Source organism: Rhamphochromis sp. 'chilingali', assembly GCF_963969265.1.
Source record: "Rhamphochromis sp. 'chilingali' genome assembly, chromosome: 11".
Lineage (NCBI taxonomy): Eukaryota > Metazoa > Chordata > Actinopteri > Cichliformes > Cichlidae > Rhamphochromis > Rhamphochromis sp. 'chilingali'.
The window spans coordinates 19484526-19508670 of record NC_137938.1 but is presented as its reverse complement, the minus strand read 5'-3'; the positions used below and the strand labels follow the sequence as shown (position 1 = coordinate 19508670).

The 24145-nt window shown below is 41.7% G+C and overlaps 1 protein-coding gene across 1 annotated transcript; it reads right to left on the bottom strand.

Moving 5' to 3' along the window:
- Positions 1–696: 696 nt before the first annotated feature.
- On the bottom strand, positions 697–19570 carry fcgbp (Fc gamma binding protein; the record flags this gene model as incomplete). Its single annotated transcript, XM_080896821.1, has 23 exons — positions 697–960; positions 1058–1107; positions 1971–2257; positions 2384–2764; positions 2863–3062; positions 3163–3730; positions 3863–4461; positions 4572–5139; positions 5522–6120; positions 6209–6788; positions 6888–7216; positions 7354–7495; positions 7741–7940; positions 8044–8617; positions 8725–9066; positions 9174–9439; positions 9677–10244; positions 10335–10933; positions 11033–11600; positions 11766–12112; positions 12226–13467; positions 14906–14959; positions 19393–19570. 22 exons carry the CDS (start codon positions 19568–19570, stop codon positions 1098–1100), a joined length of 9201 nt encoding a protein of 3066 aa, XP_080752947.1. The 3' UTR covers positions 697–960; positions 1058–1097.
- Positions 19571–24145: the final 4575 nt, after the last annotated feature.

The window sequence follows — 24145 nt, the reverse complement described above, 5'->3', positions numbered from 1 at the left end:
ATGAAAGGGGGAGGCGGGGTGCCACTGAAGTTACTCCCAAAAATTACCCAGGACTGCCCCGCTCACAAGTAAACAACGCAGGCAGAGCTGGACTGCAGCGCTACTGTGAGAGGACATCATCATCATCATCATCATCATTATTATTCCCACGCTCTTTGTTGCCAGCGCCTCTTGTCAACATGTATTCCATAATGAACTATTAATCACGCTCATTTCTCCCCACTGGCAAATAATAGCCACAAACTGCACGGAACACAGTGAACTCTTTGTTCTGTGCTGCAATTTCCAGGCTTCAAAGAGAGGCTCGGTGCAATTAAGCAAATAAACACTAGATGGCCAGGACAGATTGTCACTGTTGCAGTTTTCTCTCAGCTACATGAAAACTTTGTTCGCGAGGTGTTTTTCCAAGTCAGAGTGCCAGCTTTCTGTCCCCTGACAGCAAAGCCTGGCCGGGGTGGAGGAAGGGCCCCCCTCCCTACTCTAAGGACCTTTAGTACATATAGGTTTCTTATAATGGCATTAGGTTAGCATTACTTCTATTACATGTGCAAAATGTCATGTTTTTCCAGTTTAAATTGATACAGGTTGCTAGAGCTTCTCTAGAGGAAACACGCGAAGAATCACAAACAACCCACATACTGCAGAGAAAATATCTTTATTTAGCGGTCAGAACAATGTGTTTTTTAATAACAGACACATATTAAAAAGTATTGCAAGACAGGCAAGACAGGCAAGACATAACGGGAAAGGAGATGGAATAATTTTCTCCCCCACTAGATGGAGATATTGGTCAAGAATGAGCTCCATGCCTCTTTCGCCCCTTTCTTTCCCTCTTTTTTCTAAACCCTGGGTAAACAATAGAAGGCACAATCACCAGGAAGCAACTTAAACTATTCCATGAATCAAGACGAGGTGCTGAAGCAGGTTGAGTAAATCTGTGAACAAGCGAGATTCTTCATCCTGTTTAAGAGGGGAAGAAACATGGACGTGAGCCACTGTGCAGCTGTTTTATTCATGAGCAAGCATCAGTTAATATCTGAACTTTATATTTTATTACCTGTTAACCAGATGCTTTTGTCGGAACAGGACCAGCATCTCTACAGGCCACTGCAATGAAAACAAAAGGGAAAATGAACTTATAAGGAGACTGGAGCAAAGGAAAGTCGTGTCCACTCGGGCACAGCGGAAATTACGTGTGATGACTTTGTACATGAAATTTGTGTTTTAAAAGAACTGAGGATTAGCACTTGTTCTTATTAGAGTTATTTTCTTGTGTTCTCTATGGACTTGTTGGAAAAAAAAAAGCCAAATAAACGACAACTCTGAAAAACTCAAGTCAAGGGAGGAAAGAGACGGACAAAACTCTGCTCTCCAAAGAGGTGACTTAAGGCTAGGACACAAAACTAAACATGAGGGCTCAAATTAATATTGCACCCAGATGAGTCTTAAGTGTCCTTGGATGACAAGCAGTGATTGGATTGCAAGCTTGGTAGCTTTTGATGGCCATGCCTGTCAGCCTTACCTGCTTTTTAATCAGTAATTACCACAGGGGATTCTCTGGCATTTCTTAATTAAATTGGACCAAATGCAATTAAAAACCACACTCTCATTCCCTTAAAAGGGCTCTGTGGAGTCCTTGTTTAGTTCTTGCTGTTAAGAGAATAAGCGGTTGAATGGTCATAGCACCTTCCCATCTCTCGCTGATCTGTACTTGATTATTTCAGTGGTCAAATTAAGTTTGCAGTTTGCATAATACGGGGAAAGATAGCATTTAAGATTAAAAAAATAAACCCTCTAACATGGAGCCAAATAATTAAAAGTTAATATCTGGAGCTCTGGATCACTATGAGAGTAAGTAGTGAAGCGAAGGCTGATCCTGTCATAGCACTAAGTGTAGTACTATATCTTCCCCTTTAACCCCCATATATTTATACACAGGAAATGCTGCAATGTGTCTTTAAAATACTCACCATCTGGAAAAGTCCCCAGCGCTCCAGGAGCCGACAACTACAGACACATCAGTTGTGATTTTTCCATCTGCTGTCGTCATGTCATCTTTGGAGTCGTTATTGTAGTTACCACAGGCGCCGCACATTTTACCAGACAGGCTACTGTGAATAATGACGGTGACCTCCTGAGAAATAGAGTAAGTGACCCGCACAGCGGACGCCCTTTCGATGATCAAAGCCCTCTCTGAGATTTGGACAGAGAGTGTGCTTGTCACTTTGCTGGGAAGAGACACTTTCCTGCCATTTACCTGAATGACACAGATAATGGAACATAACTGTTATTATTATGGTATAAAATGTCTATTATTATCTAATATAGTATAAAACTGAGCTCAAACCAATCACATTCAATTTTTGCATAAAAATGTTCTCACCCAGGTCACGTGTTCGCTGTTCACTGCCACGATGGTATCGCTGAAGAACACATACACACTGGCAACAGTGGGAGCTGCCCCCTTGTTGCAGACCCTAACGTCCACGACCACACGGAACCACAGCTCAGCGCTCTCGTCACACAGAGACGCCACTTGGAAAGCGCCCTGTGCTCCTATCGCGCCTGACATACCATCAAAGGAGCTTAGCTGGCCATCACGGCTGACGACGCATTGGCCCTGCTTCAGGTGGCAACCCCTGACTCCGTCTCTGATATCGCAAACTTCCCCACTGGCACAGGACAGCTTTTCACACTTTACCATACCAGAGGCCTGGCACACACACTTTGACTTGCAGTCGTTGTCCACCAATTCTTGGCCCACCTGGGAAGAAGATGTTAAAAACTCATCATACAGAACTTGTCATAGCTCTATTCAGGTGTTAATTCAGTGACCAGAATATAGGGCTAGTCAGTTTTTACCATCAGATATCTGCCGTTGTACATACACCCACAGTCTTCCAGGACAACACACTGGACACCATTGAAAACGAAGCCATCATCACACTGGCATCCTTCAAAACAGCCCGGAAAACAACCAAACGGGGTAACAAAACTGGCACATGTCCCACTACAGGTGTCGGCACACAGCTCATAGTGACTGTGTGGAGGGCATGAGGCAGCTAGAAGAGAAAACAAGGGCAAAAAATTTGTGCCTGAAATACAGAGCACAGATGAATACATGAGCTAATCTTCAGCTAGAGACTGCTGTGTGTTACTTACGGCAGAAAGAGTTGCTCCTCCACTGCTGGATTTGAACTCCTGCACTCTGGCAGGCCAAAGCGTAAGCCTGCACACTGTTACACAGAGTGTCTTTGTTGCCCCCCACAGCACAAACATCAAACACACAATCCGACAGATATACTGCTGGGTCAATGACACTGTGGCAGGCTTTGAAAGGCCCATTAGGCGCACTGATGATGCCGCAGGAGTCGGATTTTCCATACAGGACAGCTTTGGCCTGCTCACATTCTGGGCACTGTCCTCCACAGCCTCCACATATATACCCAGGTAGGTCCACCGTCCATGCCATCCCAAATTCATCAACGTTTTTGGCTTGTTTGCCACCAGGAAGAATGAAATCATCACCACCGTTCTTGTTGTAGTTTCCACAAAGACCACACATCTTTCCCTGGTATGTAGAGGGAACAATCACCTCAACATAATACACAGTGTCATAGAGGACTGTCAGTCCAAAGGCTGTTCGAACAATTATGTTGCGACCTTCCTGGGTTATTTTGAGACGCCCATTCTCCAGGGATAGCGGAAGGTTTAGTAGTTCATCATCCACCTTAAAGATCGAGACAAAAAAAAAAGAAAAAAAAGAAGAAGATCGAGACAAAAAATCATTTTTGGGGAAAAAAATGAGAAAAAATACAAGACATATTTACATAAGTATGTTTGATCAAGATAACAAACTCACAAAGACTTTCCAAGGCATTTTCTGCTGGATGTAAATGGCATAACCATAGACTGACACTGCCACTGACTTCGTCACAGCCACCTTTCCATTTCCAAACTTCTCATTCCCCTGAGTGACGGTGAACGGCGTCAGCTGACCTTTGTCATCATCACAAACCTTGGCCAGTACATAGACACAGGTACCCTGGAAATCAAACCTACGTCCATCAAAGGAAATGTAATGAGGATCACCGGAAGCCACACATTTGCCTTCCCCCTCTGGATAGCAGCCTTTCACTCCATTTACAAGCTTACAGATTTCTCCTGGACGGCACTTGGCCTTTTGACAAGACACAGCTCCATTGTCCCCACAAGTGCATTCCTCTGCGCACTTGTCTTCAGAATAGAAGACGTCTCCTTTTTGGTAGTACTGACCATCATAAGAGCACCCGCAGTCCTTCACAGGCACGCAGGTATCCCCGCTCAGGAGGTAGCCTTCGTCACACTCACAGCCTTCTGAACAATACCTGTGGCAGCTGGTAACGGGGGTTAAGCTTGCGCAGGTGGCTGGACAACCCGTGGCACACAGGCTGTAAATGCTGTTAGCAGGACAAGCCATAGCTGTGGGATGGAATGAGAAGATGGGAAAGCAAAGAAGGTAAAAGGTAAAAGATATTTTGAAACAAGAGACTTAATAAAACAGGCAAAAAAAAAAAATTATTCAAACTCACGACAGAAGCTTTCTGCTCTCCAGGAGTAGATGGTGACTCCAATGCTCTGACATGCAGAGGCATACACTTCCACAGCATCGCACACTGATCCATGGTGCCCTTGATATTGGCAAACGTCAAAAACACAGTCCTCCATGTAAGGAGCTGGGTCCACACGGCTATGGCAATCTTTAAAGGGCCCTGCCTTGTCTGCAATAATGCCACAGTACTTGTTGGCTTCATACACTTTCTTCTGGGAGTCTGAACAGGCTTGGCACCACGGCCCTTGGCAGACTGATGAGCAGCCTGGTACAATGGCCACCTGCCAGCTGTCCCCCAGCTGTCTTTCATTAGACGTGGTGTTGCCGTTGGGCATTGTCAGGTCATCCTGAGCTTTGTCATTGTAGTTACCACACAGGCCGCAGACTGCACCCTGGTAGGTGCTGGGCAGAGTAACGGTCACTGTGCTCTGCCAGTCAAAGGTCACCGTGATACCAGCAGCTGTCTCCACTACAGCTTTCCAGCCGCTGAGGGACACCATCAGCTCGTTATTGTAATTCAGTGGCAACAAAACAAGCTGCCCGTCGAGCTGAAAAGCAGAAAACGAGGGAAGGAGAAGGGAATATTTTTAGGAGCTTATAAATTTAATAATTTTGTGGCCCTTGCTAATCCACTCTAATGTGCAGTTAAATCTTGATTTAATTAAGTCTGCCAGGATCAAAATTTTAATATGCAATTAAAGACATATGCAGAAGAGCATGAGGGATGTCAGAATTAGTACAATGACAAAAGGCATTATCATCCAACGATTTGAGGCTCAGAGTATCTCTTCTGTTTTTTTATTTTCAATAAAGCGACTACATGCTGTGCCCTATTTCCTTTTCTCCTCTAATAGCTGCACAAAATGCATTAGGCATTCAATATTTTATTACATCGCCTATATGCTTCACATTATCCACATCATCACTTACCAAGACTTTGTAAGGGTATTCTCTGCTTATGGTGAGAGTGATGCCATATATGGAAAATTTGACGGTGCTTGTGTAGGACACGGCCTTGCTTCCCCGGTGGTCATTCTGCACAGTCACCTTGAACGGCACCAGCCCAGGCTGCTGAGAGCAAAGCCCTGCCAGCTGATATACACACGTGCCTTGGAAATTATACCTGCGGCCATCAAAAGTGCGGTAGTGCGGGTCACCTGAGGCCGAGCAAGTGGCGTAACTAATGGGTCGGCAGGCGCGCTCTCCATCCACTACAGTACACTGCTCTTTGGCAGAGCAGGAAGCCTCACGGCATGCCACAATGCCCAGGGTCATATCACACTCGCACAGGCGATGGCAAGCTTCATCATCCCAGAACTGCTGTCCTGGTTTGTAGTAGCGACCCTGATATGAGCAACCACATGTTTTTGCAGGTACACAGACGCCGGCGCTGAGGACGTAACCCTCGTCACACACACAGGTCTCCACACAGGTCCCGCTGCAGACCTGCTTTTCTCCAGTTAATGGGCAGGATGGCTGACACGGGCTGGCGCAGTCTTCGTAGTGGCTGTTGCGCGGACAGTTCATCGCTGGTTATGAATTAAATAGAGACAATCAGAAAATAAGAACTACATATTTGATTTGAATCATTAGACGAAGAGTTTTTCAAATACTTACGACAGCCAAATTTTGTTCTCCAGTTCTTGATTATTATTCCTTCGTCACGACACTTATCACTGTAGGAGGCCAGAGCCTGGCACAGCATCTTTTTGTCCCCCTTGTTGTAACACATGTCATACACACAGTTGTTCATGAAGGCCTGGGGGTCCACCTTTTCATGACACTTCTGGAACAGGCCGCTGGTCTTGTCCGCAAGAGCCCCACAGAACGCCTCGGTTTTATAGAGCTTAACATCGTCGTTGTCACAGGTAGGGCAGTTTTTCTCACATGTGTCCCAGCAAGGATGTTCCTTGTCCTGTTCAGGTGCTAGCCAGCTCTTGCCCCACTCAATGACTGAGGAAACTGGTTTGCCTGCTGGATTTAGCATTTCATCAAGAACATTAGCGTTGAAGTTGCCGCACAAACCACAGACCAAGCCAAAGTAGCTGCTGGGAAGCTTAATGACAAGGTACCAGTTCCAGTCATAGGAGACAACCAGACCAAAATCTGTCTCCACCTGTGCAGTGTTCCCTCTTTGTAACACTGAGACTTTACCATCACCCAAAAGTACAGGAAGATTCAGCAGCTCCCCATCCACCTTTAAACAAAATGCACCAGAACAATGGATACACACATATATATATGTACTGTACACAAGCAAATGTCAAAAGTAAGCAGGCAAGAAACTGAAACTCACCATGACTTGACCAACTTGGTTCTTCTGGATGGTGATCTGGTAATCGTACACAAACACATCTACATTTCTGACGTAGGAAACTGCTGTGTTGCCTCTGTTGTCATTCCTCTCAGTGATCAAAAATGGAACTAGACCATCCAGTTCGCCGCACGTCTTAGAGATGACGTACTTGCAGGTCCCCTGGAAGTCATAGTTGTACCCATCAAATGTGTGGTAGTGAGGGTCGCCCCAGGCCCAGCAGGTGCCTGTGTATTTGGGGATGCACGTAGCCTCGCCCTTCTCAACTCGGCATGTCTCCTGTGCCCGACACTTGAGATCTTTGCAGGGATCTGCAATGGATAAATAAAGAATAATTTTCAAATAGCTCTTTAATTGAACCCTAATTATTCAAGTTACTGTATTTTTTTCATTTACCAGTAAAGATTTATCAAATGGGTAAATACAAAATACAGTGTTTGTGTCTTGCCTGTGTTGTAACATGCCCTGATTCCGTTCTTGACCATGCATTTGGTGTCTTGAGGACAGGAGTGCTTTTCACAGATGAGGCCTTTTCCTGGATTACATGTGCACTTTCTGTTACAGTCTTCCTCATACACAACATCACCAGGCTGGTGACACAGAACAAGGTTCATTAGACATGGAAAAAAAATACTCATTAGAAACTAGTGAGAAAACATTATTTCATGCCTAATCAGCAATTTAAACACTAAAATTTTAAGAGCAAATCAAAAACCATAAATCAAACATCGAAATGTCCACCACTCTAGAGAAAAAGCATTATTTCTATATCAGTATTTGTTAAAGCCACTTTGACACACAGAAAAACTATATTATTGTAATTCCTCAGTCATACCTTATAAGTTTTTCCATTCTCATAGCATCCACACTCAATCTCTTTAACACAAGTCTGTCCATTGAATAAGAAGCCAGCATCACAGTCACAGCCTTCTGTGCAGTTGGAGGGGCACTGAACAATCTCTGTGAGGCCAGCACAGGAGGCGGAGCAGGCTTCAGCACACACTTCGTAGTGACTGTTGATCGGGCATTTCATGGCTGAAATAAAGTATCACAAGAAAAGAGAAATTATTTTAGAGATGAAGCCAAAATAGTATTAAAAGGGTATAATAAAGATGAATTTGTGAACTTCATGACTTACGACAGAAGGAAGGCGTTCTCCAGTTTTTGACATCGGCTCCTACAGCGTGACAGTTAAAGGCGTAGGCTGCTACGCTGTCACAAAGCACCTTTCCATCACCATTGGAAGCACACAAATCAAACACACAGTCAGCAAAATATGGCTGAGGGTCCAAGATGCTATGGCAAACTGCAAAAGGCCCGTTGGGATTGGTCATTATACCACAGTAGGCGGACTTTGAAAACACTGCCTTGAGAGCTGGGTCACATTCAGGACAAGAATTCCCTTCGCAGCCATTTTCACACACAACATTGGGAATGGTGACCTTCCATGACTTTCCAAACTCATTCACGTTATTGGTAAGCCTACGATTGGGCATCTCGAAGTCATCGTTTCTGTCCCCGTTGTAGTTGCCGCACAGGCCACAGACCTTACCACGATAATTACCAGGTACTGTGACTGTCACTTGATAGACCAGATCATAAGTGACAAGGAGCCCAAAATTGGTTGCAATAACATAACGATTGCCTTCTTGATAAACTAGAATGGCTCCATCATTTAGATTCATAGGAAGGTAGCTCAACACGCCATTTACCTAAAAGCAAGACATCTGTGTTAGTGCAAGAAATAACTCCACATCAACATTTGTATCTACATAAAAGAAGTAATTACAAATTTCTTTAAAGTAGGCCAACTACTCACCAGGACTCCAAACATATTGTTCCTCATGATGAGAGTGAAGCCGTAGACCTCCACGGCAACCAGCTTGGTTACAGACACCACCTTTCTGTTCTTAACCCTGTCCCACTGCTCATTTTCTACCTGAACGGAAAAGTCCACCAAGTGGGTACCTTCCAGTCCACAACTCTTGGACAGTGTATAAGTGCAGGTCCCCTGGAAATCAAATTTTTTACCATCAAAAGTGAGGTAATGGGGGTCACCAGCAGCTTGGCATACACCCTTGCCAACAGGGTGGCATTTTTGGACACCATCTTCTATTTTACACTTCTCATTAGGGCCACATGTGAACTTCTTGCACTCAACCTAGGAAACAAACAAACAAACAAACAAAAAAAAAAATCCAACCAGGTCAGTAAAAAGCTTCATCTAAATGATTAATCTTTACTTTTCCCTCCTCTAGTTTCCTTTACCTCTCCTCCTTTTTTGCAATTGCACTCCTCCTCACATTTCCCATTGGGATAAAACACTTCTCCAGTTCGGTAGTAGCGGTTATTGTGAACGCAGCCGCACTCCGATAAGGGAACACATGCATCTCCGCTAAGGATGTAACCATCATCACAGGAACAGCCCTCCGCACACTGAGCTTGACAGCCTTTAGGAGGAGTCAGACTTTGGCAAGTCGCAGGACAGGCGATTGCACAAATTTCATAGTGGGTGTTGGTGGGACATTGCATCGCTGTATACAAGGGACATAAAAGAGCCAATTCAATTTAGAGCACAGAAGCAGGCAGCCATTAGAAAAGGTACATAAAACCTGAGGGAAAAGAAGAAAAATTCACTGAAGTGTGTAACATAAAAAACAAGACAAACACTGTTTATTCTACCTTTTCCTTTTTTCCAATTCATGAAAAATATACTTATTAATTAATTATTTTTCAATGGAAATTATCTATAAAATGAAAGCATTTCTCACCACAGAAGTGAACCGTTCTCCAGTTGTACACATTGGCCCCTGCAGCCTGACAGGCAGATGTGTATGCTGTAATAGCCTTACACAGCACGTCCTTCCTGCCCTTATATAAGCATACATCATAAACACAGTCTTCAAAAAAGCTAGCTGGATCAACCTTGGCGTGGCAGTCGCGGAATGGCCCTTTTGCATCTTTTACCACACCACAGAAATCATCTTTTTCATACTGAACTTTCTGATTAATGTCGCAGTCAGGACAGACCCCTTTACAGCCTTCGACACAACCCGGGATCTCAGCCACTCGCCAGCTGGTACCGAAATCTACTGGCGAAACGGGTGTTTTACCATTTTTCGGGATCAGGTCATCCTCAGGTTTGCCGTTGTAGTTGCCACAGAGGCCACAAACGGCACCCATGTAGTTGCTTGGCAGTGTTACAAACACGGCACTGTCCCAGTTAAAGGAAACTTTCAGGCCAAAATCAGTTGTGACGACTGCATACCAGCCACTCTTGTAGACAGATATCTTTCCCTCCTCCAGGGTGATAGGCAGATTGACCAGCTCGTTATTCACCTGAAGCCAAATGAAACATTCAGTTTGGTGAAAATAGGACCACAATTCACAGAATTAACATTGTCATATTAAACACTAGGTACTTCTTACCATAAGCTGGCCTTTGTGTGTCTTAGTAATGATAATGCTGAAGGAGTACACCTTGATCTCTACTAACCCGGTGTAGGCGACCACCTTGCTGCCCCGGTGATCATTCTGCACTAGGATTTCAAATGGCACTAACTCTGGGTCCTTGGAACAGAGTGCAACAAGCTGGTAGACACATGTGCCCTGGAAGTTAAATTTCTTCTTGTCAAAGGTCATATAATGGGGATCACCAGTGGCCTGGCAGGTGCTGAAAGACAATGCTTGGCACTTTCTTATGCCATCAACCACTTTGCACTCCTCCCCGGTCCTGCAGCCCTTTTCCTCGCACTGAACCTGTCTGCTTCCAGCTACACATTTACACCATTGCTTGCAGCCTTGGTCAGCCCAGAATGCCTCTCCGGGAGGAATATATCGACCCTCATAGGTACAGCCACACTGAGCAGCAGGAACACACTTATCTCCGCTTAAAACAAAGCCTGCTTTACAGGTACAGGTCTCCACACAAGGGCGTTTGCATTTGGAGGAAGCATTTGGGTCCGAACATGTGTCAGGACAGGCGCTGCCACAGAGCTCATATTGGCTGTTTGCTGGACATTTGGCAGCTTTAGTGAGAAAAAAAGAATAATGTAATTAGTAATTCTAACAGTTAATGAAAAATAAATGTCGCTTAATTAAATTGTTAACTTAGTTAAATTACTCACGACATTGTGCCTTCTTCCTCCACTCTTGAACCTGGACCCCAGCAATCTGACAAGCTTCAGCATAAGCCTCCACTGCACTGCAGAGGAAATGTCGCAGACCACCTCCCATGCATAAATCATATTTACAGTCCTCTATGTATGGTAGTGGGTCAATGATTTTATGACATTTGCTAAATAGGTCAAGTGCAATGATGCCACAAAACAAGTCACTCTCCCATGTTTTCATCAGGCTGCTTTCACAGTTATCCAACCCATCTGTACAGCCATCTTTGCACTGAGCTTCCCCAAGCCCTGGCACCTTCCAGCTCCTACCAAAGGCCAGAGCTCCACCTGCCTGTGCGCCAGAGGGTGTGGTGAAGTCGTCACTGGGATTTCCATTGAAGTTACCGCACAGTCCACAAGTCTTACCAGCATAACTGCTGCACAAAGTGACCACAAGCCGTTGTTCCCAATCATAACGGACTGTCAGACCAAAATTGGTCTCAATGAGCACAGAGCTTCCGCTCTTATGCATTCTCAGTTTGTCATTATTCAAGGTTACTGGCAAACTCCACAGAATATTGTCAATCTGCCCAAATGAAAGATGAAAAGAATTATTTACTACACTGCATTTTGATAAATATTATTTTGAAATAATAAATAATAATAAATAATAATAATAAATAATTAAAGACAAGTCAGGATGTTTGAAAAATTAAACAGCTTTTTAGCAGTAATAAATTGGAAGGCTTACCCTCACACGCCCAGTCTCGGACCGAACTACTGTGATGGTAACATCAAACACCTTCACTGTGACCATGGCAACATATGATACCTTGAGATTTCCTCTGTGCTCATTCTGGGCGAGGATCTCAAATGCAGGGAGACTATCACCCTTGTCACAGTTTTTAGAAATGACATATGTGCAGGTACCCATGAAGTTAAAGTGTCGTCCATCAAAAGTACGGTAGTGAGGATCTCCCACTGCCCAGCATGTTCCAGGATTTTTTTTTACAGGAACACAGGAGGGACGGCCATCCTTCATCTCACACATCTCATTGACCCTGCAGGTGATGCTGCTGCAGGACAGAGATGCACTTCCTGTTAAAAAAAACAAAACAATAATTACTCACATCAGTCTGCTTAATAAATGTGAAATATTACTGGTGAAGGAGTGGGGGGAATGCTAAACATCAATACTGTGTGCTGCTTACCTGGCTGCACGCACTGTCCTAGGGACCCATAACCGTTCATCTGACTGAATCCTATACTGTAGAGAGCAAAAGGCGAACCTGAGCTGGACAGGGTGTGTTTGTTGTTGGTAGGGCTTTGGTTGTAGGATATTTCTGCCCAAGAGAACTCTGATCCTTCAATCTTTTTCCACTGCACATCACGAGGCAGCTCTGTATTATCCCAACGGAGTGTTGCTGCTGCACTGGTTTGTGCTACAACTAAAGCTTTGTTTTCAAACCCAGCTAGAGCCTCAAATGAGTAGGAAAAGCAGAAACGGTCTGTGGATATTACATTCGTCAAGAAAGGGTCGTAGTACAGTAACCAGCTATGTTCCACACCATTGAAGAGCAATAGGACCTGGATGCCATGATCAGCCTGAATGGACAGCGCGTCAGGATTGTGGTACTGGATCTCTATTGTCTGCCCTGTGCTCAAACTCAAATCATCTTTACGTTGGCCATTTTGGACAGTGACACTTGTGTTCTGGGAGGCCTGAAGGTAGACACTATCAAAATTCTTCTGGAAACTCAGGGGAGGCATGACGAAGCTTGTTCCCCAGCTGCTTACTGGCAGTAGATGCTCATAAACATGGTTGCATTTTGCGAATCTCCAGGTACAAGTGTGACCACTGAAAACGGCAACAGGGTGTTTGGAGGAAACTCTGGTGCCTGAAAGTTCATATGAACTCTGAAGCTGGACACTCTCATATGGCTTGAGGTTTAATACCATTTTGCTGTTTTGATCGTAGACACGGTTCTCAAACTTGATTGCCCCTTGTGGGAAGATCTCAACTTCTTGGGCCTCTTTTCCATTTGTCACAGAGAACTCTTTAAATGTTGCATAAGGGGTTCCAGGAGGTGTAAAGATGAAATATTCTGTACCCCATTCACTGACTGGATAGATCACAGATGTATCTGCTGTGTACAGCTTGTAGTTGAAGGAGGTTACAGTCACATCTGCGGAGGCTTCAATACGCACTGTATTGGAAGACTTCGTGCTACCATACATTTCAACGCCATCGGGGAGACTGATGGTAACCACCTCTCCAGCATTTAAAGTTTTTTCTTGCTTGAAGCTTAAGGGAGGTACTTGCACTGTCACTTTAGTATTTGCCTGAATAGCAGTGATGTGGAGTTGATATTGGGGAGTGTCATAGTGCTGAAGATAATTCTGTAGGAAGGAAAGGGCAAACTCCCTCCCTGCCCATCCAGCGCTAGATGGACCTGGGAGAAGGTGAGAGAGCAGGAAAACAGCAAAAAAACACAGAGTAAGAGCTTTTCACATTCTCAGAAACGAAAAAGGCAGGCATCATCTTGTGCATGATGAAAATATGTCATAAAAGCGTCAGGAAATTAATGAGACAGTTTTTGCCAAAGCAGTCAAAGGATTCTCAGGCTGGCAATACAAAAACACGGCTTGAGAGTTCTTGGATAGCATACACATTACAAAGAAACAATATGACACCAAAGAGAGAGCGGCTGAAAAATGCCTCCATTTCAAAGTTACAAAGGCTGGGATGAATGCTACTCTATAATGAATGGATAGCTTCTTTCCTTGATAACAATTGTCAGAGATTTAGACGAAGGAATAGTCACTTGACTGCTTCTCTGGAGCACTCAATAAGTCACTTGCGCAGACAATATAATTGCATAATGGAAATATTATCAATATCTGCGCTTTTGCTGTGAAAAGACCACATTCTGGGCTCAGTCAGGGCCTGAGGGATTTAGATTACACTCCTGTTTCATCCATTCAGTTTTAATAGTGCCAACTCAATAGCAGCTAAAGGTAAATGCTATTCCCAACAAAAGCAAATTTCAATTTAGATGGCTATCCTTTATGTGCCGCACTCTCAAATTCTTTACCTGTTTAACATTCTGCCTCATTCACACAAACACCTAGTGTGGTGACACAACAATGCTTTCAAATCATGAGACTGGAATCTTGGATAAATTGCTTCAAATTGAGCAAAAAAAAAAAAAAACCCCAAAAAACCCAAAAAACAAATTGAGCAGTTTCATTCTGCAAAGTTTGTGTGGTTTGTATCCTGAGATTCTTAGTTTTCATCCATTTTTACGAGGTAATTAATTTAAGGTGACTGGAATTAACACACAAAAAGAATATATAAGAATATATATATAGTTTTCTATGAACAATTGAGTGAATTGATTCTTTGCAAGAACTGAACTGATTTCCTGCTTTTATAGTAATATTTGAGCTGGCACAATGGACTTCTTTGAGAAGTAGAAAATTAATCAAGCATTCAACCACTAAAAATAATTTTTCTGTTCAGGAAAACAACTAAACTATAATTAGTAACTGTAATTTGGCATCATAGTAAAAAAACAACAACATTTTTTCAGCTGTTTTATAAGCATTTGAAAATTCATGGACAACAACAACAACAACTATATTTTAGAATTAAAAATATAATTGAAATCTACGTGGACACACATCTCGAATTGAGTTGAAGAAAAGAACAAATGTATCCAAGCAAAATGAAGAATGACCAAATATACTTACAGCTGAGTAAAGCTGCCAAAGCGCAAAGTATCAACAGGGCTCCCATGGCTGAAGGAAAGAAATTCTTGTTTTAATTGCTGAAAGTTTTCTGAGTTATATTATTTAACCAGCCTGAATCGTAAAGAGCCCAATGCTTACCTGCTTCGAGCAATGCTTGGGATGATAGGTCTTTCACCTCGATCTTTTTATAGCCTAATGGGCAAAAGCAACAACCAATAAAAAAACACGAAATGTCCACAACTCTATCAAAACAATACCCTTCCTCTAAAACAAATTTAGGCAGAACTTGGTTGACTTGCTGTTTGTTAATATGGGTGTGACGTCTAATACAAACTATAGGCCCATGTATGGAATGAATCATTTATATTTTACTGTGTGAGCACACTTTGGTATCTGTCAAGAATTCTTAGATGTTTTTAATGGTCTCTGATAAACTTTTATTAAAAAAGAAAGAAAGAAAGAAAAAAAAGTATGTTTTTTTTTAAGTAACTCTTGTTCTCATTTTCTCTTACATAAATAATAAAACATAAAGCTTGACCCCATTTTACAAGTTTTCATCAAAATAAAATCTAGTGACACTCAATATCTAAACACTGAGAGATATAGGCTAATTTTATTATCAGCTGATATCCAGTTGTATATTCTGGTGTAACCAAACAATATAATCTGTTTTAGATTAGGAAAGGCACGAACCTGATAAGGCCAAAATCACTGCTTACCTTCAAAGTTACTCAGATCTCTTGATAATAGAACAACTTTGAACAATACAAAAGTACAGACAGTGTTTATATACTATTTTTTATTTTATTTTAATGTTGATTTCTGATGTTACAGTTGCTTTCTTATTTTTTACTCAGTTTATGTCTATAACAATGATCATAATCATCATCACAATGGCCAGAACATAAAGTGCAGTAACTGGCAATGATTCTTTCACATTGCTGTGGAGGAACCTTGTCCCACTGCTATCTGCTAAACTGTTGAAATCCAGCCATATGGGAGCATTTTCAAGCATTAATTGACAAAGCATTGTGATAGGATTTCAGTCCGGACTTTGACTGGGCCACTCCAAAACCTACATTTTATGTTTTTCAGAAGTGGACTGGCTTTTGTTTCAGATCAATGTCCTGCTGCATAGCCCAAGGGTGCTTCAAGGCACTAAATAAAGACTGGACACTACTTCAGGATTTTCTCATAGACTACAGAGTTCATAGTTCCATCAATTACGACAAAGCACCCAGATCCTGAAGAAGCAAAGTAGCCCCAGAACATCCATATTACTAACACATTTTTTATGAATTGCTGTGTTAGTTTTACATCAGATATAACAGGACTTAAACCTTCTGAAAAGTTCAGTGTTTGTCTCATCAATCCACAGAATATTGTTCTAAAAGTCTTGTGGATCATCAAGATCACTGGAGTCTCAAAGCCTTGTAAATGGCCTTGCAACCCTTGATACATGTCAGTGACTTTGTTTTGTTTTTTCAGTTCATAGGATAATGTGTCCCTTTTTGAGCTCTTTTAACCTACTTCACTTTGTCAAACAGGCTCTATTTAAATGATTTATTGATTTCACATATCTGGCAGTAATAGGTGTGGCTAGTGAAAATTTTACAATTACTTTTTCGCACAGGGGCATATAGGTTTGGATAGCTTTTTTTTTTTTTTTACATTATTAAATAAAGTCAACATTTAAAAACTGCATTTTCAACTAACATCAAAATTTGTTTTTATAAAATGTGACAAACCAAACAAAAAACAGATCATGGGCAAATACTTTTTTATTGCGGCACTGTATTTTTTATTAAGATAAGCAGCTAAGAACACTTTTTCTTCATTTCTCAAATGAGACGTTCTGACCATGTCCAAACTGCTTCTGTCCACGACACCGTATACTTTAAGGAAGTTTCTCATGAATGATGTGTTCTTTGTAAAGCTTGCAGATTGGGTGGATGATCCCATGGAACTGAGTCAACAATTATTAAACTAACATTACTGTAATATGGATATAGCTGGGCGAAATGGGAGGTTTCTGTTGGTTTTGTGTGTCACTCAAAGAATAACAGTGGGCAGTGAAGGGTGCAACAATTATATGTGATAGAGCAAAAGTAAATATAACTCAGAGCTCAAAAGTGTACAGTAGAGTTTGTTAAAAAAAATCTAATACTCAAATATTTAATTGGTGATCAGGAGGTCTTGGGCAGGGTCAGAGAAAGCCTTGTTTCGTTATTATAGACATATTGTTGGACTGGGTATAGGTGCGCCCTCACTGTTTTTTCTTCTTTTTCAATAGACCTGTTTTAACACTACTGACAGGTCCTCTTTTTTGATAAATGTCTCGGGGTTCAACTGGTAACAGTAATTCCAATATTGTGTCAATATTAGATTATGGCATCATCTTGTGCATGATGAAAATATGTCATAAAAGCGTCAGGAAATTAATGAGACAGTTTTTGCCAAAGCAGTCAAAGGATTCTCAGGCTGGCAATACAAAAACACGGCTTGAGAGTTCTTGGATAGCATACACATTACAAAGAAACAATATGACACCAAAGAGAGAGCGGCTGAAAAATGCCTCCATTTCAAAGTTACAAAGGCTGGGATGAATGCTACTCTATAATGAATGGATAGCTTCTTTCCTTGATAACAATTGTCAGAGATTTAGACGAAGGAATAGTCACTTGACTGCTTCTCTGGAGCACTCAATAAGTCACTTGCGCAGACAATATAATTGCATAATGGAAAGTAAATATGTTTAGCAGCTAGGATAACAGAAAGTATTGCTGTTGTTTTGACTTGTTTTGCTATGACTATTTGCATATTACCATACCAGCACTGACTATAACAACTACTACCCAGAGTTGGGCAGGTTTCATACAACAACCATGCAGTCACGAAACTTTACTGGTGTGCAGCCATGATCGGAATAAGAAGCTTGTTTGAAGATTGGTGTGGTCTGAGTCAATTGATTGCAGAATGTCAACATGTGGATGGACGTTGAAGCCGGCATGTGTTCCCAACACAGAATAAAAGTTAGTTCGCTGATATCAAAATCCCCCCAAATAAGGCTCTGTATAGGTATGGAGCAATACGTGTACAGTACCTTAATTTCAGGTGGCTGTGGCTCAGGTGGTAGTGTGGGTTGTCTACCGATTGGAAGGTTGGTGGATCAATCCCCATTCCATCCTATAGTCTATCTGTTAAAGTATCCATGGGAAAGATATTGAACCCTGAGTCTCCCTCGATGCATCCAGGTGTGTGTGTGTGTGAGTGATTAGATCAGTGAGAATTATAGTAGAAAGTCCTTTGAGGGTTCAAACTGAGTTGAATGATTTCATATAAATACCAGTCAATTTTGGTCATGGACTAATTGACGATCCATGCAAGACAATTTAAAACGATGGCAAATCTTTTAGAGAGATTCACTCCACATGGAGCTCCTGTGAGGGGCATCAGATTTCAGTTAAATGAGACAACATTCACAGTAATATGTTTTAACTTTAAAATGATGGTTTACAATTAAAAAAAGCATCTTTGTTTAGTGAAAAACCTTAGCACACATTTAGAAATAATCTCATTCTATGCTAACAAGCCTGTAAATACATACAGCAACATATGTTTTCTGTACCATTGCTTTAAAAAAGTCCCTGTTTCTGCTGATCCAGCCAAAAACACCATGTACCTGAGTTTTTAAAATCAGAAATGTGACATAACGAGTTGCAAAAGTCTTTATAAAAGGCACCACGGTTTCATCTGTATTCCTGTGGCATGGCCGGCCGTACATGCGTCCAGTGCGGAGGTAATTTGACGCGCCACAGCACAAACGGCCCTGATGCACATAATAGTGTAAATATCACGCTCCACACCACTGTTACAACGATGTTGCAATTCAGAACTACTCACCAACAGGATATCACATACTGTGCTGTCATGCTGTGACACGTTGTATTCATCTTATCCTCCCCCACAAATGTCATTTCAGTTCTGTCCAGGATATACTACCTCGCTGCGGGAACTCTCAAATCCTTCAGCAAGATGACCATTTCTCAGCTGAAAGTCATCACATCTGTTTCCACACAAGAGGCCTGAGACTGAGATGGTTAACTTGAGGTTAACTTAGTGGGTGGATGACAAGTCAATTTTGACCTCAAATAGTGTGAAAAGTCTGCAGCTAAACAAATAGTGTGAAAAGTCTGCAGCTAAACAAATAGTGTAATTTATATCCTCCATTGTCAAATGGCAGACTGTGTTCCTCTCTGTTTATTGGAAAGCAGAGAGATCAGTTCATGCTTGCATTCTTAATTCATAAACACTGTTTTACTTGTTGTATTTTCCTGAGTCACCGCCAATAGAAACCTAAAGTGAAATATTACTGTGTTTATTGTGAAAATGTCATTGTGATCCTTTTTAAAAGGACAGAAAGAAGAACGAACTGACAGTACAGAGGTACAAACTCTACCATAAAATAGAAAAACATCAGCAACAATGGTGAAATCAAAGACATGTAACACTTGGCACACCCATTCCTTGAATCACTATCTGTGGGGCCTGTAGACCACGCCTCTGCTACAGTTACACTATAGGCAGTTTTCTGAGAGTAGAAGTGGCCACAAAGGTCCTTTTGCCCCTAGTGTATTTCAGAAACGCGTACACATTGGCCATCACTGTGGGCGTAGCCACGTTTAACACAGGCAGCCCTTCTTGCTTCTCCAGCTGCAGTTTGCCAGAGAGGAAAGGCTCAGTGGACACAACAGGACGGTGGACCTCACTGAGCTCATAGCGGCTATTCTTAGAGCATGACATACCTAGGAGGGAGACAAGTCTTACATCAGCAGCCTTGCTGAGCTGATTTACACAGCGTATATCTCATTAAACTAATTTTTAAATCTGATTTACATAATATTGCTTTTACTTTATACATACGCTCCATCTAAAGGGCCCTTATCTCTGACCATTCTCTTTAGCACAGCTTTTCCAACTCAGTACAAGGCAGGGTCAAGGCGCACAGTGTTAGATGTGAAATGGATAAGTCTTGTGAAAATTGATCATTTTCTATTTAAATTTAAAGGGTTATAAAATACTGTTTAATTTGGTTTAAATAATGAGGGTTTCTGTTAATTATACCAACTGGGGCAGTAGATATCCCAGGATGACATAAAATACATATTAAATGATGAATATAGGTATGAGATGGCAAGATGTATCCCTAGTGCTGTTCCATTTGTCACTCCCTCTGTTACTATTAACATCATAATGATTATGGGCAATTGCTATTGTCCCTCATAAAGTCTGCATGACTGCTACATGCATAAAATGTTCATAAATGCCTGCACATCAATAAAAGGGCCCTCTAAAGCTCTCGGGGTAAATATATCTTTAACTGAGAAAAAGAATGATTAACCATTTACTCAGCATAGAAAGCGTCACATCCTTACCAACAGTTGCTCTTCAGACAGAATTATAAAGATCTAAGCAGCTAAGCAGCGCCTGTGCTTATCAACAGGAATTTACTACAATCATGGAAGTAAGTAATGGGATTTAACACATGGCGCTCTGCACATGGCTGTGATTCAACAACACTCCGCACTGTCTTCAAAAAGCTTCTGTGTGTGTCTCATAGGGACATGAAGCAGAACTGTGGGTACAAACTAGAGCACCTCAGACAAGCTTTTCATTGGGTGACCATGTTCTCTGAAAAAACAAAGACTGCAGAGCTGCAACTGCTGTGTTTGGATGTGAGGACCAAATGATGAACTCCATCAGCTTTAAGTCCAAATACATTTGAATTATGAGAGATTAAGGTGCGCTGTAGGCATTTACATGGCCTGACTGGAGACTATGATAAAGGCCTATAAACCTAGATGTGCCAGCTGTGTGCATCCAGCTGATCTGGATGTGCACAGTTCTCTAGGCTCTGGGTAAAAAAAACCCACAATCTTAGAAGCAGGCCTGAACACAGTCTTATTTTATTTAATTAATTAATTAATGTTTTTTACAGCTGAGTCACCATTCTTGCAGTGGTCGGTGGGCCTTGCTTATTTCAAGTACTGGTGTATGAATAGCTAATGTCAGGCTACTCACATGACACAGTGAGGAGCACAATGACACACAGGTGTAGTAGCTGAATTGAGGAATTCATAGGCCATTAAAAAAGTGACAGTCGTGAATTGTATAATACTTTATTACACTGATCATTTAAATGGTTCTATGTCTTTTATAATCAATAATTTAAGCAATTTATCAGGCTGTTGGTGTTCATTCAGAGGTTAGCCAACTCCTAGTGCAAATATGCAGGCGTGCTAAACTTTGACAAGAGGAAAATGATCTAGGATTGTGTGAAAAGGCCACAGTGCACAACAGAGAACTACATCATAGAGGAGTGAAATATTAGACTTTTACTGTTAACATTTGTTCTTCTTTTGTTTGTTTGCATTTTTTGGTTTTAGTTCAGTTTGGCTTCAGTCTCACTTCTAGAGTAGGCTTGTTCATTTTAATCTTTAAGATTTGGACTTAAGTTTACTAAAATGCCCCCTTCACACTCCCTCCCACCATGTTTATTTTTCTGTTTAGCTTTAGTAAAGTATATGTCATGTAAAATATCAGTTGTCTGCTACAGGACATGAATGCATCATGTTGAGGGTAACCGAGTCACCGCCTTTAATTAATTGAATGATTTTAAGGAAATCCTGGATGTGAATTTTATAAATTTGCAGACAGATCTGCCTTACATGAATATGTTTGCCCAGTGCTGCTATCAAAACAGGCACACCTACTTTCTAAGAAAGCATGTCTGCAAGTGTACATGAACCATGACATTCAAATGCCTTCCTATTAAATATACTGGGCTCCATCCCCGTGCCGCTTTAGGTTTGGAGTGGCAACCTAAAACAAATGTAATAAGCTTACCTCCCAATTCTTACTAGATGAAAGAATAGGTTCCACAGCATGACATAAACAGCTATCTTCCCATGTGGACGCCATCGCTTCAACCTTCACGTGTTCTCTATAGTGGAAGCAGCCACAGTTTTCTGGACTGACAGTGAGTTCTCCCTGTGTTTAGCGCCATCCCTCTTATTTTTTTCAGCACAGGCAGAGGCAGAAATCATGTTGTTATTGGAACAGGAGGGACAGAATGGGTCTGCAGCGGTACACAGCAACATCAGTAACTTAGGGCGGGAAGACAGGAAAAGTTGTAAAGGTTAGGGTTGGCCAGTGATGCATTAGTACCATCTAGTGGCTCACAGGCATCTGAAAAGGTTGTGGCCTTAATACCAATAAGTCACTGCACATTTAATTTACACAAACATTTCCAGCGTGTCATAAATACACAAGAAAATTAACTTTACATCAGGTGCCTACAGGCATACATCTGATTTGTGTGCAAATAATGCTCAAAATTCTCTTTTCCTCTTCTGTCCTGATCAATATCAATATCAGCGTATCCAGAACACAATGAAACTTTATGTGCTTTTAGAGGCATCTGCAGTCTCTCCATATTTCATTTGGTGTGCAATGATGCTGAACTACAAACAGCACAGTTACAAATTGTAGAGGATATTAATTCAATTCAATTGCACAGCAGAGCTGGGAGCACATTAACACTCACAGCAGAATCCGAGACTCCTCCAGGCATAAACTGTAGCCTTATGGGAAAAGCAGACAGAAGAATAATCTGCCAGGGAGAGAGAGACAGCGCAGACTGGAGACCTCCATGAAGACACAGGTCACTGATGCAGTGCTTGTTAAAGCTGGAGGGGTCCACTTTGCCATGACAGTGTTTGAATGGTCCATTAACTTCCAGAATTTTCCCGCAAGCCTCTGGGTCAGAGGAGTGGACCAGACGCTCAGATGAACACTTTAGACAACTTTCTCCTATATTGTCTTGCTCAGCCCTCTTCTTCAAAGCGTTCCAAAATGGCCGAGATGGAGATGCTTCAGTGTGCCATTTGCTATGAGGTCACGAAGGTCACAGTCAGGGTTACCACACAGGCCACCAGTAGCATTAGCATATTTTCTGCAGAGATGAATGCCAACTGTTTCCTCCATGATAAAAACAAAATCCAAAGTCAATGTCCTTATAAAGTTCAAGTGCAAGTGTGCGGCTATAATGAGAAGGCCAGTGCAGTGGGGCTGAAGTGACAGGGCAAATTCCTGTTGGTGTAATCAACCTGTAGGGGGAGCCATCTGAAAGGAAGTGCAGAGAAACTTTTACGGAAAGGTAACCTTCCTGTTCATTTGTTTACAACTTATAATGGTACTCACCTCTGTCCATGCTCAGCCAGTAACTTGACTGACAGGTACTGTGCAACTTAAAGTCATTCAAAGGAGATTATGTGATTACCACCGTGCCAACTTGTTTCTTTATAGAATCCAAAGAGTAATCAAAGCTTTGTGCAATGGAGTCATATTTATGATATTTTGTTCATCTTCCAAAAGGAAGATGCACAAAGTTCTTAAGGTCTTAAATGACACTTGTAAGGCCATCCTGATTATCTTCACTGTTGTAGAGATTTCAGTGTTTCTGTGGTGATCAAAATGATCAAATCAACTGAAATAATAAAGGCACAATAAAATAAAATGATTATTGGGACTAGAAAACTCCTGCTGACAGGCAGCACTTATGAAACTGCTGGAAAGTAAAGTTAAATGGATTAAACAAATGTGTCTGAGTTATGAGATAAAGTGCAAAAACTCTAATCACAAAAGTTAAAAAAAAAAAAGTTAAGTTGGATGGCATTAAATGCAATCTTTTGTGACACATCCATTTAAAAATGTTATAGTTCCCTGTGAGCAAAGGATAAAACTGATCCTTTATCAGCTTAAAAAGCAGCACCGTTCTGCTCAGGTGGGGAAAAGATGTTAAATATACGTTTAGGGCTTTACTCGCTTTAGGTAAAAATGGCAAGATGTAAAATAAATTCAACCGTTTTTTGTTTTTTTTACAAAGTTAAAAAAGCAGCTTTATCAGAAAACAAAGTGCCACATGAAATCTGATAAAGCAGGAGTAGTGCTGCACGGTGCAGCTGACTCAACAACGGTTAAGAGCTGTCACTCAATCCAGCAGAACCAGCTATGCCTCCTTTTCCTTGCACAGCCCCAGGTATTGTCAAGGGTGTAGCTCTCTCCCTCTGGGCAACAAGCTGGCTCATAGCACACTGTGGCAATGGCAGAGCAGTTTTACTGCTCAGAGCATCCCTCAGCCTACGATTTCACCCTGATATACAGAAAACAGTGAGTCACCGTGTGCAATTGTCCAATTGTTTTCAAAACACCAAGCAAACAAGACAGCATAAAATAAAGGTTTTGTAATTTGTCACGTCATATGCAGGTGAGGCATATGCATGATTGCCCAAAACACTGAATCATGTTACTAACAGT